At 38.7% G+C, this 19,465-nt stretch overlaps 1 protein-coding gene and 1 long non-coding RNA gene across 2 annotated transcripts in view; one reads left to right on the top strand and one right to left on the bottom strand.

The window, feature by feature from the left end:
- LOC137496956 (uncharacterized) overlaps nucleotides 1-17,619 on the top strand; it is a 65,242-nt gene extending 47,623 nt beyond the window's left edge. Inside the window, exon 3 of the long non-coding RNA XR_011017546.1 lies at nucleotides 17,486-17,619. This is a non-coding gene — a long non-coding RNA (uncharacterized lncRNA). The remainder of the gene's footprint in view (nucleotides 1-17,485) is intronic.
- LOC137500429 (putative nuclease HARBI1) lies at nucleotides 55-5,227 on the bottom strand. Its single transcript, XM_068227326.1, has 2 exons — nucleotides 5,008-5,227; nucleotides 55-4,349 (listed from the first exon to the last, which is right to left on the bottom strand). The coding sequence occupies exons 1-2, from the start codon at nucleotides 5,217-5,219 to the stop codon at nucleotides 3,479-3,481; spliced, it is 1,083 nt and encodes a 360-aa protein (XP_068083427.1). The 5' UTR covers nucleotides 5,220-5,227; the 3' UTR covers nucleotides 55-3,478.
- Nucleotides 17,620-19,465: the final 1,846 nt, after the last annotated feature.

Below are 19,465 nucleotides of genomic sequence, written 5' to 3'. Positions count from 1 at the left end.
TGGAAAAGATAAAATTAACAAAATTATAATAATAATAGTGATTTCTGGACAAAATTCAATTAAAATGCCCCAAAATGAAGGGGAAAGAAAGAAAAATTAAAAATATACTAACAAATATATCTTAAAACACTCCATTTATTATAAAATATGTACATAATAAAGCAGCAATTTCTATGTTGCCAGAAAAAAAAATCATCGAACATCAAATATTATTTAACATTATTCTTTTGCAAAAGACAAACAACTAGTCTATTTAATAAAAATACTTCATTTATTATCATTTCAATAAATTAGAACTGAAAGTAAACTGAGTCCAGGGTAGCTAGGTCACTTCCATGGAAAAGCTTTGCTGGTATGGAATACAAGGTCTGGAAATGCATTCAGAGGGAGCAGTAAAGTGCAAATTTCTGCAAGAATTTTTGTGCTGGTTGGTATGATAGGCTATTGTTTAATGCTGCCTACAAGGTTCCTCATGATGTAGATTACTGTAGTCATGTCCTACTTCGTGAACCATGAGCAACGGCTGAGTGGTCCTGAGACTCGGGATACCAGTTGCTATGGAATGGGAGTGGGCATCTCAAGACATACGGCCCTTGTTGTGCTCATGCAGTTAGGACTACACAATCCACCAGTAGTACCTAACCTGTTAGAAGAGAGATCCTCATTGGCCTACGTGTACATAGGGTAGCACCTTCCTACACAGAATTCACTGAACTCAGAACGATTTAAGCAGGTCTCGAACCTACGGGAGTAATGGAGTCTCACTTCCACTTGACAGGTGAGGGACTCCTTTGAAACAACTTGGCGAATGAAACAAGGAGCTGTCAACATTAATGGGGCATATGGACGAAAAAGTACGGCTGCTGAGTCGGCAAAGAGTTCTGGATGTGTTAGGAGTTAATGGTATTCGGGTAAGGGGAGATGACGAGATAAGAGATCATAGTGTTCTCGACAGGTGTTAAATAGTGAATAGCAGAATATGGGGAAGGACTGTTCATTACGAATACTACTGCACGCAACCTAGTATCTGTTAGGCAATGTGGATAGATTTGGCAGTTGGAGGAATTAGGACAAGAATTGTCTCTGTTTAATCAGCATGTTGATGCGAGAGTTGGAAATCTGAAGGATATGCGAAGGTGATGGGTAAATGTGGGGGAAGATATGGAAGTTAATTGGCATGGGAAGTGTTTATTGGACTTCTGTGCTAGTATAGGATTACAAGTTATTACATTCTCCCAGCATAAGACTAATCAGTGCTACACATGGGAGGGTGGGGCATCAGATCCATAATAGACTATATCATATCAGACTTCAAACTTAGGAAATTTGTTAGGAATGTATGGGTATTCAGGGGATTTTTTGATGATACAGACTATTAACTGATCTGTAGTAAACGCAAAAAGAAAAATCAGAAATGGCTCAAGACAAGGACTGATGCAGACAGGGAATTGTACATAGATGAAGGAAACAGAGTGAAACAAATAACTGTTGAATCCAAGAAGTCGTCTTGGGAAGATTTTGGTAATAACGTGGAAAGGCTAGGTTGAGCGGCAGGGAACCTTTCTGGACATTAATAGAGAATCTTAGAAAGGGAGGTGAAGAGGAAATCAATAGTGTTTAGTGTTTAGAGTAAATCAGGTGAACTCATGATAGATCCCATGGAATCACTGGACAGGTGGAAGGAATATTTTGAAAATCTTCTGAACGTTAAGGAAATCTTTCTGGTGATGTGGTGAACAACTGAGTTCATGGGGTGGAGTACAACAATGTTGGCAAACCTACGTTAGAAGTAATGGAAAGTGTGGTAATAAAGCAGCAAGAATAGATGAAATTACATCTGAAATGGTGAAATATATAGTGGAAAGGCAGGGATGAAATGGCTTCATACAGTAAAATGGTTATTACGGGATGTTAGTTCCCCTTCGATTGAATGAAAGTAGCAATTACACCTATCCATCAGCAAGAGAACAGGAGGGATTGCAATAACCATCAAGGTATTTCGTTGATCACTGCACCAGGAAAAGTAAACGCAGATATTTTGGAAGGGAGGTCTGCAATCAGTGGTTGAGAGTAAGTTGGAAGAAAACCAGTGTGGTTTCAGACCACACCTTTGTTATTCATAGTTTACATAGATCATCTGATAAAGTAGCAGAGGGGTATTGAGTTGAACACAAATGTTGTACGGTAAGCAGTTTGGCCTATGCCGACGACTTAGTCTTAAAATGGTAGATTGTGCTGAAAACCTGCAGAGTAATATCTTGGAACTTGAAACTATGTGCAACGAGTGACATACGAAAATTAGCCTTCCCAAGACTGAAGTGATGTCAGTAGGTAAGAAACCTAAGATAATTGAATGTCATGCTGGGAATACAAAGCTAGAACCGGTACATAATTTCAAGTATTTAGGATGTGTATTCTCCCGAGATGGTAGTATAATAAGCGAGACTGAATTAAAGTGCAGTGAAGCTAATGCAGTGTGTTCACAGTTGCGATTAACAGTATTCTGTAAGAAAGAAGTCCACTTCTGGACAAAACTATCATTACACCGGTCTGTTTTCAGACCATCTTTGCATTATGGAAGTGAAAGCTGCGTGGACTCGGGGTATCTTATTCATAAGTTGGACCTAACAGACATGGAAATAGCGAGAATGATTGTTGGTACAAACAGGTGGGAAGAATGGCAGGAAGGTACACAGAATGAGGAGATGAAGGCTAAGTTAGGAATGAACTCAATGGATGAACCTGTACGCATAAACCAGCTTCGGTGGTGGTGTCATGTGAGGTGAATGGAGGAGGATAGGTTACCTAATGATTTTAAGATAAGAGGTATCGAACTAAATGAGGCCACAGAGCTACTTACAAATAGGGGATTGTGGTAGTGTTAGTACATTCACAGAGTCTTGCCGACTGAATGCTGAAAGACATAACAATCTACAATGAAGACTTATGTTTCAAAACAGTAAATATGCGAAAAACCACAAAACAGCAAGTGTGAAACTGAGCAGGACCTCAAAAATCAAGAAATAGACCACTCGTCAGTTTCATAATTAAGCACGTCACCTATATGCCACTTGAAACTTCAGAACAACGGCTTTTAAAAAATGTTACCACTGTTCAGTTGAATGTTATTTCTCTTTTCATCAACCCAAAGGACTAGATGTACACTGGTGGCCATAACTCTAGAAAATTTTTGCATTTGCACTGTATTACTGTACCACAACAAGTCACTTATTAGCAGATTAACATTATAAGTAATTGAGAAGCTAATTTTGATCTGTAGTAAAGCTAATTTGGCTTTAAGTCTGTGGTATTTACAATTACTATAGGTTAATAAAGAAGGCAACACATACAAGAAGATTTACAGGAGGATTGGTGATAGTACAGTGCCTGCTGTTATAAAAGTATGCCAGAAATACCGTACAAGTTTAGTAAATGTTAAACAGCTCCAAGAACTAACAGATATCCTATTAAAGCAAATTTATAGTAGCCGTTCAAAATGTTGAATGAATGCATGTCTAACAGCTTCTGCACCATTATTTTCATTTCTATCAACTTGAATTTCACCTTCCTCTATACCCTGCCTAACTCTATCCTCAACCTCTGCATCAAGAGGTGGTTGGTGTTCGTTATTGTCGATTGCCATATTATGCAGAACTGCACACGCCACAATCACTCCTTGCACATTTTCTATTTTCTGCCGAATACCTAATGCCAGCACTGGAAAACGGGCCTTCCACACGCCATACTGTCTTTCAACAGTGTTACGAGTTCTTATAAGAGACTCATTATACAACTGCTGAGCTCGAGTAGCTGGGTTCCTAAGAGGAGGTAGCAAGTGCAGACCAGGGGCATATCCGGAATCACACACAAGGACCGAATTGCCAAAGTCACCTCTCTCCAACCTTGCCTTCAATACAGAATTGTTGAAGATGGTGGAATCGTGGCTTGAACCTGGCCACCTAGCCACAATGTCCCTAATCCTCAGCTTTGTGTCGCATACAGTCTGCACATTCATAGAAAAGTAACCTTTTCTGTTCCTGAAGTCTTCAGGGGCATCTCCACCTGGAGATTTAATCCTAATATGGGTGCAGTCCAATGAACCTATTGTACGGGGAAAAGCTGCCAACCTATAAAAATCACTCTGAAGACTATGACATTCTCTCTCTCCTTCAGGCATCTTGATGTATGTTCTCCGAAGTGAAGCAATTGCGGCACTGACTCGATTTACAACTGTTCCAGCAGTAACTTTATGAACACCACAAAAATCACCTGCTGTTGTCAGTGTTCCCCCAGTGGCATAGAACCTCAGTGCCAATAATAACTGGTTCATTGGAGGTAATGCAGAATTTCTGAAAAAGAAAAAAAAAACCCACCTGGTTAGAATCCTACCATACAAATGTATATATGATATATATAGCCTGCCATAATTCAATATCAAAAATACATAATGTTGCTGTGATACAGGCTAATATGTAATACAGGCCTACAGTGAGACATACCGGTAATATCTCTAATTAGGTCTAGGCCCTACATTTTAACTTCAGGCCTTGCATTTTCTGTAATTTAATATATGTCAGCCTCATATCACATAACAGGCATATACAGAATTAATACACTGATTTTATGGCAAGTAAACTGTTATCTTAACACATTCACGACTGACGACCAACATGACATCTAGAATATGGAAAATAGTGTAGCCTGTTGCTTTGCATACTTTTTTATCATACAAAATAATTATTCGTTCTGTACAGTGAACTAGAATTGTTTGCCTCTCGTATACGGTAAATAACCTCGTCAATAGATATTATATTAGTCTTCGGTCATGTACAATGTGTGTCGATATAAGGTTACATGCCAACAAACCCACATAAAGAGACGTTTAACCTTGCTTCTGCTACAGGCATGTTACACGTTACCTACTATATTTCACACCCAGAATAATAATAGCTCTAGTTATATAACATAATTATTCCACTAACAATATAGAGTAAATAGGTTACTCACCGATTTGTAGCATGTTCCAGTTGATCACGGATTTCATCTAGTACAAGAAGTGCCGTCAGTTTTGTTAACCTGAAACGTTTTACAAATTCTTCGTCATCCCATTCTTCGAAGTTATTTGGACGTGGCCTAATCCTTTTCACTTTTCTGACACGACGAAGCATCTGCTCCAGAAATTCGTCATCAGAATCAGACTCAAAATCAAATTGGTTCATCAAACCATCATCTCGACGAGCAGCCATCTTGAATTATTTCTACTGCCGACAGCTGACTTCCAGATAACAGCGTTAACAGCCTCTCCAACTTCGGAATAGCTATACTCGAGAATATTTTCCCAGATTGCGCATAACCGGAAGTCGTAGTACGCGTTTTCAACCGAACTTCCAGATAAATGTCCAAACTGCCAAATAAATTTATACCGCACTTTTATCTGGCTGTCGTAGTACAGGCCCTGAGTCTCCGAACAGAACTGCACCAGAAAAAGGTCTCCAACCATCAGTCATCTTATTGTTCAAGTCACTTAGCCTTAGGGCCTGTACTACGACAGCCAGATAAAAGTGCGGTATAAATTTATTTGCCAGTTTGGACATTTATCTGGAAGTTCGGTTGAAACCGCGTACTACGACTTTCGTTTATGTGCAATCTGGGAAAATATTCCCGAGTATAGCTATGCCGAAGTTGGAGAGGCTGTTAACGCTCTTATCTGGGACTTAGCTCTCATCGGGGACGCTACCGTAAAGAATCAAGATGGCTACTCATGAAGATTAATCTACATCTGCATGATGCTGTGCGAAATTAAGTTGTTACAATGTAATTTATGTATATATTTATGAAGTATGTCATGCTTCCTGTCCAGCTATCACAGAATTCTAAAAGATTTCCCAAGCTAGAAAGTTGTTGCTACTGAGTATATCAGTAGTACACACGCAGTTCATCGCAACCTTCATGGGTAGCCGTGGTCGTTAGGGCAGCAAAGTTTGCTGATAAGCATTTTTTCGTGGGTTCGAGTCCCAATAGTTTAACATTTTTTTACCTTGTAAATTGTAGCCGGTTGGGTACTAGAGGCGATAGCACACATTTCCTAATCATTAAAATGCGTGTCAAAAAGTGTGGGTTCTATTCCAAATCTATCCGCGACGCACATATGGAGTAAAGGTATACGACGTTGTTCATGGCGATTCGTCCGTCGAATGAGGATGTTAAGGAGGTTATATTTCTTTTACTTCATAACAACTTGCTACAAAAGTATTTACGCTAAAGTGAGATAAATGCTTGCCAGTTACTATTCCCACGTTGTATTGAAAAGAAAGAAACTAACTACTTATTCAATGAGCAAACAATTTTTGAATTAATAATAAAATTAATGATCCCACGCTGCATCAATGGCATTAATTGCGAATATAAACTTTACTTTCGACGTAACGCGCAGCCTCGTAAATAGTACTAGACAAAAAAGATACATAACCTGAATCTTAACTTTTGCGTCCAGGTTACATTTATTTTCTATAACAGTTTCAGTTTCGTTATACAGTTAATTAATTTTAACATTTCTTCGTATGTGTATATTTCAGTCCTAATTCTGTTTTTGACCTGGACTTCCACATTATAGCTTAATAAAAGTCTGATATTGGACTATAGTAATACAATTTCAAAAGGAATAGAGCTAAACAAGCGAAAACACAAGGGAACACGTGTACCACCGCGCTAAATTTCACTATATTTTCAGTAACCTTATTACCAACCCAATAAAAATGTTACTACATCTTCCGCATTACAATACCGTAGTTAAAATCCGTTGGTAGTACGCAAGAAAATATTTAACTTCTAGTTTGCAAAACTGCAGCCTACGTATCTGGCTGTTTATCTGACAGTCGTAGTACAGGCCCTTAGAGGCCTAGCATCGTTGACACTACCAGGCCAATTCTGACAACATAATAGAATTCTAAGTGGTGGTGGTGGTGATGATTATTGTTTTAAGAGGAAGTACAACTAGGCAACCATCCTCTATATGTTACTAATCAGAGATAAAAAATGGAAGGGATCTAATTCTTCGAAAAATGAAGGTATCGTCCAACGGAAGACAAGGGCCACAAAGGGCGTGAAAAAGAAAGACTCCCTAGGCCTCGCAACCTAATACCATCGGGGTCAGAAAAGAACAAGAGTTGACCAAGGGAGGTCGGATAGGATAGATGGAAGTGGCACAAGTAAGTGGGAGTAATGCCAGGACTCAGCTATGAGCCCCGTGGTCGCCAAATCACGCTTATCAACTGTATAATTCTAAATTTGGTCCACATATGAGCATTACATTCAAGGAATGTTTCCCATACCAATCAGCAAATGCTGGTTCATACGCACTTGGTGCATCAATTTCTGGCGTTCCACCAAGTACTCCACAAACTAAAGGAATACCGCCAAGTTCAGTGAATGTGACAAATGCAGCACTTCGCCATAGTCAGCTAACCAACATGCGACATCATGAGGAAGGGTGTCATCTGGCGCTGACATAACTGTGCAGACTGTCGTTTATGAAATACCATGTATATCAGAAACAGAATGTTACTGTGTACCACTACCTAACCAGTTCAGTGCAATCTGAAGCTGCTGTTTTGGGGTTAGTGCTTCATTCCTTGCATTCTCTTATCAAGCACATATTCAGATGTTCTGTAATCCGACGTAAATCTCTCATTGCATTCATATGTTTGTTTCCCACCAGTGCATTCGCTCCTCATCACTATTTGAATCAGAGTCAACCCGTTCACTGATCTTCACAATTTTATGCCAAAATATTAAAATACCACTCACTTTGCTTTTTCTTGCTATTAGCTTTACGTCGCACCGACACAGATAGTTCTTATGGCGACGATGGGACAGGAAAAGACTAGGAGTGGGAAGGAAGCGACCGTGGCCTTAATTAAGGTAAAGCCCCAGCATTTGCCTGGTGTGAAAATGGGAAACCACGGAAACCATCTTCAGGGCTGCCGACAGTGGGGTTCGAACCCACTATCTCCCGAATACTGGATACTGGCCGCACTTAAGCGACTGCAGCTATCGAGCTCGGTCCACTCGCTTTGGTTTCACTAATAATGTAGATTATGAGTCGAAATACCCTCATGGAAATAATCCCAATAATATGAGTAACTTTTATTAGTCATATTGTCCTTGAAACTGTTTACAAATATTATTAGAAATATCTACTAATAATTTTTACTCATAAACTAATAGGCCTAACTAATATTATTTACTTAATAACTCTATGAAACGTAATACTCATAATATTAGTTAATATTATTGGTTTCTTACTAAAGTTTTATGAAAGGGGGCTCTACTGTACACTCGGCAGGATTGGTCTAGCAAGACCCTGTTCCGAAAGAAGAGTGTTCCGTATCGCCTGCAGTCAGCTGGATTGGTCTAGCAACACCCTGTTCCGAAAGAACAGTGTTCCGTATCGCCTGCACTCGGCAGGACTGGTCTAGCAACACCCTGTTCCGAAAGAACAGTGTTCTGTATCGCCTGCACTCGGCGGGACTGGTCTAGCAACACCCTGTTCCGAAAGAATAGTGTTCCGTATCCCTGGTTGGCTGATTGTTCCGACTCTGGGCGAACGTGAGTGCTATTTCTCTGCACTGGTTTCGAAGTTCTTTGAAACTTGACTGCACTGGGGCTTCAATGGAAGGGGAAGGAACCCACAAAATATGAAACTGTAAAGACGCAGAGGCGCGCATCTCGGTCAGCATTTTGACAGACAACGAAAGTGTGCATGGTACTGATTTTTTATCTTTATTCGTATGAATTCTTGCTGCGTGAAACCACGTGCATTGTCGAAGTATTCTTTTAGCGCGATTTACGGCTGTCTGTGTTGTGCTATCCACTCTAATTTGTTCATAAGAAGTGTTAGACTATTATACATACCGATATATAAAACATAGCGATATCAATATACCAAATGTTATTGAACAAGGCCTAAATATTTCATATTTTACTGGTACCTGTCTTCTTAGTTAATCTATAACTGTTATTCTGTCCGTCGAAACTAATTTATTTATTAGGCTGTGAGATACCTGAAAAATGAAACATTTAATAACAGATCACACCTGAAAATTAAATTCAATTTAATTAAGGTGTTTCTTTCTCAGGTTTCATTAATACCCACTTTTTGTGATAAAAACTATATTTCAGCGTTCTCTACAGACATTAAGAGTAAAGCATGAAACTAACAATGAGGAACCAATTTTAGAATGAGCATTTATGAGGTTCGTTAATGTTTTCTAATTCCCCACTGCCTAAACCTTTTACTGTTATTTTGGAACAGTTATTCGGAACATAGTATTTTTTCGGAACCGGAACAACCGGAACTGTTACGGAAAAAGAACAACTTCGCCCATCTCTAGTCCACATCCTCTCACTGCCGTCTCGATCTTCTCATTTCCTACACTGCCTCCTCTATGCTAGGCTTTTTCGCGAATGGGCCGCCACAAAAATTCTCCGCTAGATGTCAGGTACATACGCACACAGTTCTTAAGGCATTGTTAATGAAAAATTCCAAGTTCCCATAAGTTCACCTGCATACACCCTAGCGTCAGTGGGTAGGGTCTGACACACCCCACTCTGATGAGTCTAGTGTCAGACCTAAGACGAAACGCTGGTTAATAGAGCAAACGCCTGAAAAGCCACACATCTAATCTTTTATCTAAGTCATTGTTATCACGACAGCCTAAAATACACTATGCAGTATAGTAATGTGTTCAACGAAGCTCGTAAATGACATCAGTAACATTAAAAATCGGTAATATTAACTCTACGAATATGTGATCGACCTCTTCATGTCACAATTGAAAGATTTTCCTGGACGAAGGCTTGGAGTGATACACTGCGCGGATAATATTTTGTGATCTTGCCAACGCAATGTCAATTAATAATGGATATGTATTTCGCACAGTGTGCACAGATAAAGTTACGTGTTATTAAGTACAGAGTTCGGTCAATGTTACTCTCCTTCTTTTGGAATCTTTCGCATGCTAACGATCACACTGTGTACATATGCAGCTTTGGTCGGGATCATGGAAATATTTCTTATGGCATAGTTTATAATGGAATCCATGGATTGCGAATCGTGTTATGGCGTGTCTCAGTTCGTACCTTGGCTTTTCCACTCGAATGTCGTCATTGCATCTGCTAGATAAAAGTCTCCCCTGATATCTGTCTTCTTCCCTCCTAGTACTCGGAGTACGCTCTGATTTGGGGCGTGTAGATGGTAAGCACATTTTTGCTCTTATCTCCTCGATATAAAAATGTTCTCTCGTGATCTCATATGTTAATCTTGATAGTGCAGTCTTTGCTATGCGCGCGATCGGTGGTGGGAGGTGGGGTTCACCGCCGTGGGTTAAAACATATATTTTATGCGTTCCATGCATTTATAAGCCAGACGTAATAGAGACTGGCGATAGTTGTCCACATTTTCCCTGTCACCGTCTTTGAATACGGGAACGACATTTGTTTCCTTCCATTCTTCTGGCACAATCCCACTGTTATTGAAATGTTAAATATTGCACAAAGAGAAAGTGTTAATGCTTCCGCACAGCGATGGAGAATTCCGGCCGGCACGTTATCTGGGAATTCGCAGCATGAGGTCTAGTTCTCCGAGGACGTGTTGCGACCTCGTTAGCAGCGAAGTACAAGCTAGCTAGGGGCGGAAATGGACGGATTGTCCTTGTGGTGAACATGTCTCCATCCTTTTCAGCAGTGGTGAAGTTAATTTTAAATTTACTGTTAAATGTGTCTGCTTTTTCTTGGGGAGAGAAAAGTGTTAGTCCGTTGTACTTGAAGACGGATGGAGCATTGTTGCCGCTTTTGCTTCTGATGAAAGCCCATATCTCTTTACTATTGGAACTAAGGCTGTGGATATATGCACTGTAGGCATCACGGATTAATGATCTGAGTTTGTTCCTAGCCAGTGTGTACTTCCATCATCTACTGTCACTTGGGTTTTCCTTCCATTTCCTGTATAACCAATTCCTAATACAATGGATGCATAGCTGAGTGCACACAAATTTTCTCTATGCATAATGAACTGTAGTAACTGTGTATACTGAGCACTGCGCGTGGAACACAGTTTACACTTGTCTTGCTGACTTGGTTCTATAGTGACATTGACATAGACACGCCGTCGCTGTTTACGCCAATTGCTAATAGTTCATTCTTCCGTGTGTTAGGAGCTTTATGAATACTGAACGATCTTGTTGTGAAGTGTATAGTGATAGTTGATAGTGATTAGTGGAAAACTCACGCATTATGTCGAAAAGTTATCAGGGGAAAAAAGGAGAAAGTTGCACAAGGAAAGTGAGTTATCGAATGAGTCTTTATTAAGAAAAGAGAGGAAACTGGTTTCTTTAAAACTAATACAACACAAAATGTTGCCGCGGCTGAGACCAGTAGGACTACATCAGCACCTACCTGTAGTTCTTCCAAACAAAGTAGCAGTCAAGAGGCCAAAGACGTTAGTACCTGTACCTTCCCCTACTAATGATACCGTTACAAGTTTTCGTGACCACAGTGATCGTGATAGTGATAATGGCAATAAAAGAGTGATAGAACTGTCAAAAGACACTGAAACACTGAAAATGAAATTGAATTTATTTCCAAATCGGAGCAAGTGCCGGTGATTACTTTAGATCCTGCAACATGGCCAGCGCATATTATACACATTCAGTGTGATTAGTTTGTTTTGAAAGGGCCGACCGAATATTCTAAAGAAGATCATGATTACCCTAACACTTAGGAAAACAGGCACTTTTCAAAGCAATTTCGGCGTCGGGTTTTGGAAAATGGAGAAAAAATTTCAAGGCGATATTTGATTTATTCAGAAAAATCAGATTCTGTCTACTGTTTCGGTTGTAGATTGTTTAATCTTTCATCAAAGTCACATTTAGGTCAAGCAATGGGTTTTAACAACTGGAAAAATTTGCCAGACCGTTTAAAATCCCATAAGTTGTCACCAGGCCATATCAAAAATATGGATACATGGTTTGAATCAGAAAAAAGAATTAAAGGAGACACATCTACCAACCAGCACATCACGAAGTAAATTGAAACTGAGGGTCAACATTCAGAAGAAGTATTGCGACGGTTAGTGGAAATTACTTTATATCTAGTAGGGCACAATATGGCTTTTCGTGGGTTATCTTCAAAGTTTTCACAAAAAATGATGGAAACTTTCTTGGACTTAAGCAACTTTTAGGAAAATTTGATAGTATAATCATGAAACACTTAATACGTATAACTAACAAAGAAACACAATTTCATTTATTAAGTGCGTCAGTAAAGAATGAGTTAATAACTATACTAGGTCAATCAGTATCTTGACGAAAACAAAGGAAGGCAGACATTTTTCCGTTATCCTTGATTGGACTCCAGACATCTTCTTCTTCAAAGGTGTGGTTGGACTCATGTGTTATCGTCCAGTCACGAAAAACATTAATTACTTAAACACTGACACATGTATCACTCGTATTGTACTTTACAATGTAACTGATAGAAAAAACATACCATAGGAGTCACACAAGAGACGATGATAACATATAGACAGAGGGTAAAGAGATTTATATCCTACCAAAATTATGATAAACATTTTGCAATGGAAGAGTGAGCATAAAGAGACTGTCAGAGGATTATAATATAATATGTGCATCATCAAGAAACTGATTTATGCTGTTCACAAGAGTAGGAGTTAGAGAGGATAATAAACACGAAATACTTGTAGGGAAGGGGATGCCTATGTTAAGCAAAGAGGATAGGAAGCGCTGGCGGGGAACATCAAAAGCAGGACATTGTAACAGAAGGTGATTACTGTCAGTATCAGACAAGCCACAAGCACAGGAATTTGGGGGAGGAAGATGAAAACGATTTTTATATTGGGGAGTAAGGGCATGATTAAAACGTAGACGTATAATAGATGTGATATGGCGCCGAGAGTACTTACCATAATAAAACCACGGTTTAAGAGGAATAACAGGTTATAATTGATGATAAAAACATCCCTTTTCTCGTGACGTTTCATTCCAATCGGACTGCCAATGTCGATATGCTATATCCCGCACTTCATGAATGAGATCAGAAGGGGGGATCGCAAGAAAAAGAGGGGGGATTGTTGTGATGCTCGTTTAGCTGCCTGATCAGCAGTCTCATTCCCCATGATACCAGAGTGACTGGGAACCCAAACTAGAGTTATATAAACACCAGAACGAGTAAGAGATACTTAACGCTATATAAGTACCAATTAGGGGAAGAGAGAGGCGAGCATAAGGCATGCAGAACATTTTGTGCATCCGTGAAAATCGTAACCTTATCATAAGCATGTGACCTGATGGTAATGAGGGCTTGTCTAATAGCAAATAATTCGGCGGTAAAAACAGAAAAGGCAGAAGGGAGGGAAAACTCAGAGAGAGTATACGGTTGGGGGATATAAAAGGCTGCTCCAACGCCGTGTGCTGATTTTGATCCGTCAGTAAAAATGCTTACTTCCCTTATGTAGAGGGAAAGTCGAATACGTTACTTGAGTCTAGGGAATGTCGAAAGAGCAGCCATCATCGGCTTTGCTCGTGACTGCTCGAGAAACCTCGGCGTTTAGTACCGCCTACCTAGCTATAGCGCCACGTGTGGGGCAAGGAGAAGAAGAAGCTCTGTTTTGTTTGTTGTTGGTTGCAGCTTTTCGCGAAGCCACTATTGCTTTTAAATCGTGCTGCTGTGTTCTTTTAAATCGTGCTGCTGTGTTCAGACTGTGTTAATAGACTTCTGCAGTATTTGGAGGTCCACTTCATGAAACAGTGAATTAGTTACGTGCATTAAGTGGTTTATTGCGCATTGTAGTGAACTTTTTGTGCTTGCACAATGGACAATTTCGTATGTAGTGAGTGTAATCAATTTTTCAATTACAGGAAAAATTTAAATCATCACGTAAGAACAAAGCACACTAACAAAAACCCTAAATTTTCGTGTGATTTGTGTAGTTTTACCTCTCACACAAAATACAATTTAAAACGACATAAAAATTCACAACATAAGACTGCGAAGTGTGAACAACCTCAAGTAAAATGTCCGCTTTGTGTAGAAGAATGTGCTACAAAATCCGATATGGTGGCACATTTTATTAATTTTCATGAGATTCGTATCGCAAAGGAAAGTTTAAAATTTGCGAATGAAGAGGATTTCCTTAAGTGGAAACGTGAAAAAGAAAGTGAGCAAGTGTGTGAATTTGTTGTATGTCGCTCCAAGTACGAATGTAAAGATGGTTCTTCTAAAATGAAATACAGGTGTCACAGGGATGGGACCTTTAACTCAAGGGGTAATCATGAGCGTCACCAGAAAGTACTTGGAAGCAACAAGATAAGTGGTCATTGTCCAGCAAATATTGATGTTACTTTTCAGTCTGGAGAAGTGCATGTTTCATTTTGTGCAACACATGTAGGCCACCAAGAAGAGTTAGGTCGCATGAGGTTATCGCTGTCGGAAAGAAATGACTTAGCGAGGAAGATTGCGATGAAAATTCCTTTCGATAGAATCCTTGATGAGGTTAGAGATTCTATTGGTGAAACTGACATTGAACACATTCATTTTCTGACCAGAAAAGATCTATTTAACATTGAGCAAGAGTACAATTTAAAATCTGAAGCTGTGCGGCATGAGAATGATTGTACGAGTGTCGAAGCATGGATTCGTGAAATGGACGAACGTGGAGGAATAGTACGCTTTTACAAGGGTCAAGACATGTCTTCTATGCTGTACCCTCAATTAAAACCAGAGGACTTCGTTCTAATTATAATGAATGAGGCGCAGCAAGGAATGTTACTACGATACGGCGACAAGTTCATTTGTATTGACAGCACACATGGTTTAAATAAGTACGGATTTGAACTAACTACTGCACCCTTGAAAATTGGTTATTGGTTTGCATGGGAAGAATATTTTATTTCTAGTGTGGAACCATGCATAAATTTATCATCCAGGAAGGTGATTTCAACTCTGCATTGTCTGCTAGCCAGCGAGGGGAACAGGTTTTTCCCGTGCCGTGCATACGAGTCTGGGGTTTTTTTTTGTGCCTTGTTGAAGACAGCAGAAGGTGGCACGTGGACAGGAACTCGACCAGATTAAAAGCGATCAATACTTTGAGATTTTGACGTCATGATATTCAACCAATTGGACCGCAAGGTTAGCCTGATCGCAAAGTCTTAGCCAATAAAAATTAATTAACAGGCACACCTACGTCTTGAAGGAATAAATACCCATGTACTTGAGGAAATCATTCTCTTTTGCTTTCTTTGCTCATTTGCATTCGCTCAGTGCTCATTTGGTCTTTGCTCAGTTGTCTAAAGGGAAGAATTGTTCGAGCACATGTGTTACTGGAAGCGACGTATTCGACGTGGAATCTTACCAGTATTCATTTAAGGAAAGACGAGAAATTTTCTGCTTCCGAGGAAATTTTGGGACAAAAAAATATCGGAAACGCCGCAGTTCAGATTTCTTTAGTTTTATAAACCTGAAGAGAATTTATAAATTTCAGCTTCAACCAGAAGACGCAAGATCCCCAGCAACCCAAAAATAGTTTGGAAGAATGGAACTTCAGCGTTACGACGAAGTGTGTGTTTATCCTAAGTCCTCGCCTGCTGCAGCCATGTATCTTTAAAATGTGAGGCATAATTCAGCCCGGGAGAGAATAACATCAGAGATGGAGTTTGGTTAAATATTCATTGATCATCTGCCGAGTCCAGAAGCCAAGTCTACTACAGCTAAGATTTTAAATTATACTTTTCTCTTTTCTCTGTTGTAATAATTATGTAGACGTAGTCCTTGCTTGAATATTTAAAGTCATTTCTAATAGTCTTTGTAGTTAGGTTTTTCACTCTTCTTTCACTGGTGTTGGTAGATTTGATGTGTGTGAGAGTGTATTTGGGACCTATAATTTGTTCTATGTGAGTGAATGCTTCGTGACATATTCTCACTGTCCCATGTTAAGTCTAGGGAAGTGTTAAAAATATTTGACCCACGCGATAATAATTTTCAATTTATAAATTAATGATGGAATAATTTTTGATTTATCTGGGACAGAATATCGACGTGTTCCGTGAATTTAGGATTTTTCCTTGATGTTTTGTGGTTTACCATAGATCCGAAATAGAATAGAGTCATCTATGATTTCCTTAAACCATAGCCTGCGATGACGCGACCGCGCGCGTATAATAATAATAATAATAATAATAATTGACATTATTACGGTCTAATAGAATATTTAAAGGTCATGAGTGTAATTATTGCTGTGCTTATAAGTGATTAATGTGTGCTATTTTGAAGTAGATGTGACCTGGAATATTGGTCGTGGCTTGAATGTCCACAGATTTTGCATTTACTGTTATTGGTAATTTTTGAGACTTGTAAATGGATCTTAAGATAGGATTTTATTTGTGTGTCCATTACATGAGTCAATTAAGGAAGAGAGTGTGTTTTTAAACATAATTTCTTCTTGTGCAGCACATGTTGGTCAATAATTTGTGATAATGAGGGATTAAAAATAACGTAATCGTGACTCATAGACCGTATGCGCGAATGTTTATTTATCTGTGACTGTAGGCAGTTCTATGGAATTTTTAGTGACGATTTCTACTACAAAATTATTCTGGAACATCGTTGTGGAATTTATTTCATTGGAAAAGTGGTAATCCTGTCACAATCACACGTCAGACGTTTGTAATGGTAACCCTTGTCTGATATGGTCATCGAGAGAAGTTCTCATGTTTCAGATAAAATTTAAAAATAAAATTCAAAAGATAGGATTCGATAAATTTATTTAATAATATTAACGTGGACCAAAGCTTGAATGTGAGATGGATGAATGATTGATTTTATTTATAATTGTGATTTCCATGGTTATATTTCGTCATGTTGTGTGTACGCTGGGCGCGTAAAGTTTCGTTTATTTTGTTGTTTTGTGGCGAGCATATTTGGCTCAATTATGAATCTTTAAGTGATTTTATGACGAAATAAGATAGATTAGGATCTTTGCTTCGAGAAAAAATACTTAAGCAAGGATCGCGTCAATGAAATAAGCTCACAGAATGTAAAATGTTTAACGCTATAATGCGAGAATTTTAAGCCTTTATTGTGAGTTGTGCACAACACTAGGACAATTGACGTAAGAATAAGAATCAAATGAGTTAGATACTTGATTTCAAAATAATTTTGTTATATAATTTGAAGCTTAAATAATTAATTGAAATAATATTCAATTAATAGAAGGGAGTTATTGGATTTTTCGTGTGACGTAGAAATTTGACTCACAATTTAAATGAACCGCTAAGTATTGTCAATTTAAATTATAATTCAAGAAAAGGAGAAATAATTCATATTTTGAGATTTTGAGATAGGTTTTTCTCAAATAATAATTTGTTTAATTTCTTAGGATGATTTATTAAGGCTTAATTTCGTCTGTTTACAGAATTCAAATTAATGGAGAATTGCGGAAGAATTCCGGCAGGGAAGAATTATTTAATTTTATTTCAAGATTTTGAAAATATTTCTAGAACCTGGAAAGTGCTAATATTTTATTTAATAAATGTTAAAACCCATTTCTTTCTAGCGTTTTCATTTGTCGTCAGTCCTTAGATTGTCCCTGACCCCTATAATTTAGCGTCGCCTGTAAGCGAACGTTCCGCCTCTGGGAACTTTTGCTTACCGGCTGAGCTGCCCGGCAAAACGGGGGCAGGTAGTACAAATTTGGCGCCCGTAACGTGTTTGGCCCGAATTTAATTGACGACGCCAATCTAAGGACTCGATCTTGTAGTCCAAAATTTGGACATAAGCAAGATGCGGCGACAATAGGATTTTTGGGTTATTTGATAACATTTATTAGCCCAGATCTCTGTGGCAGAGAGCACTTTAGTTAAAGTTAGGAAGGGCCATGTTGAATGTTTGAAACAAAATCTTGGAGATTAGGAAAATTTCATTTTTTTTATGCGACTGCATTTGCGCAACATTTCGGATTTTAATAGTTAAGTATTATTGAAATGATATACAAATCTTCCCCTAAGGAGGTGAGCTTAATTCATTAGTAGACGTGGAACTGGACTCTGGTTTATACTCTGATATTATTCTCCCCGAGGTCTGAACTGCCGTTTCTTGAAAAGTTTATTGTTATTATGGGTGAATGGCGTGCATTTTTGGAGAATGCGTTAGGGAATTTGAAGGATAGTTTGAAGCAGGATTTAAGTGAAAGTAGTGCTAAACTAAAGCAGGAACTTAGCGCTGAATTAAGTGAAAATAACGATAAATTAAAGCAGGAACTTAGTGCTGAATTTAATGAAAATCAGGAGCGATTGAAACAGGACCTTAGTGCAAATCAAGCTAAACTTGAGCTTAGACTGACCGAGAACAATGATAAATTAAAACAGGATCTTAGTGAGAATAATGAAAAACTGAAATTAGAACTGAACGAGGGACAGGATAAATTTAAATCCGATCTTAAAAGTGCTTTGGAAGAAATACAGAATAGGACGGACGAAAACATTAATAAACTGCACATGGACGTGAAATTATTTAATGGGAAAATAGCATCCATTCAAAGTGAACTTGTAGCAGTAAAACAGAATTTCTCAGATTTTAAAGGTGAAATACAGGCGGGTATTACAAGTTCGTTAGCTGAGATGTCGAACGAAGTTAGTGAGAGACTCGCTAAAGTCCAGACAGATGTACTACAGGGGCTTGATAAATACAAAAATGAGGTGGAGAAAAACTTTCAGAATATCGAGGAGAAAATTGTGGATAATGCAGACGACCTTACAGCGACTAAGGCAGCATGGAGTAAGAAGTTTACCGGCCTTTACGAAACTTTGAAACAAGTGGAAAAGGGAGTCATAGCAGAGATAAAAGTTTCCCAAGTAACCACGTCAGAAAGGCTAGAATATTTCTATGAGACTATCGAAGAGACGCAGACAGGTCTCAAAGAAATAAAAACTGAAATGGACAAGGAAATTAGCGAAGTAAAAGCTGAGTCCGAAGCATCGAAGCGTGAACTTCAGGACGGAATTAAGGAGCTTGTTGAAGAGCTTAAGATAATTAAACTTCAGGGCGAGAGGCATAATATTGTCACTTCTACATTATTGGAAAGGCAAGGTCAATTAGAGAAGCGGACGTCTGGTGAAGTCCCGTCTTCGACTCCAAAAGTGGTGGACATGGCTAATCCCTTAAATAACACCAACCCTTACATAAATCAGGACAGTAGTGGGATAAATTCGGCAAATGTTTCAGGTCAGACTCAAATTGTTAATATTATTAAACTTCATGAGGAACAACCGAAGAAGTTCAATAACGTTAAAGGCGTTACTCCTAAAAGCTTCATTCGTGAACTTCAGGAATACTTCAGAGATAACAAGATACCTCCTGAACGCCAACTAAGGGTAACTGAACGCTATTTAGAGAA

Source organism: Anabrus simplex, chromosome 1 (assembly GCF_040414725.1).
Source record: "Anabrus simplex isolate iqAnaSimp1 chromosome 1, ASM4041472v1, whole genome shotgun sequence".
Classification (NCBI taxonomy): domain Eukaryota; kingdom Metazoa; phylum Arthropoda; class Insecta; order Orthoptera; family Tettigoniidae; genus Anabrus; species Anabrus simplex.
Note: the sequence above shows the minus strand (reverse complement) of the source record. Positions and strands in the feature narration are given on the sequence as shown.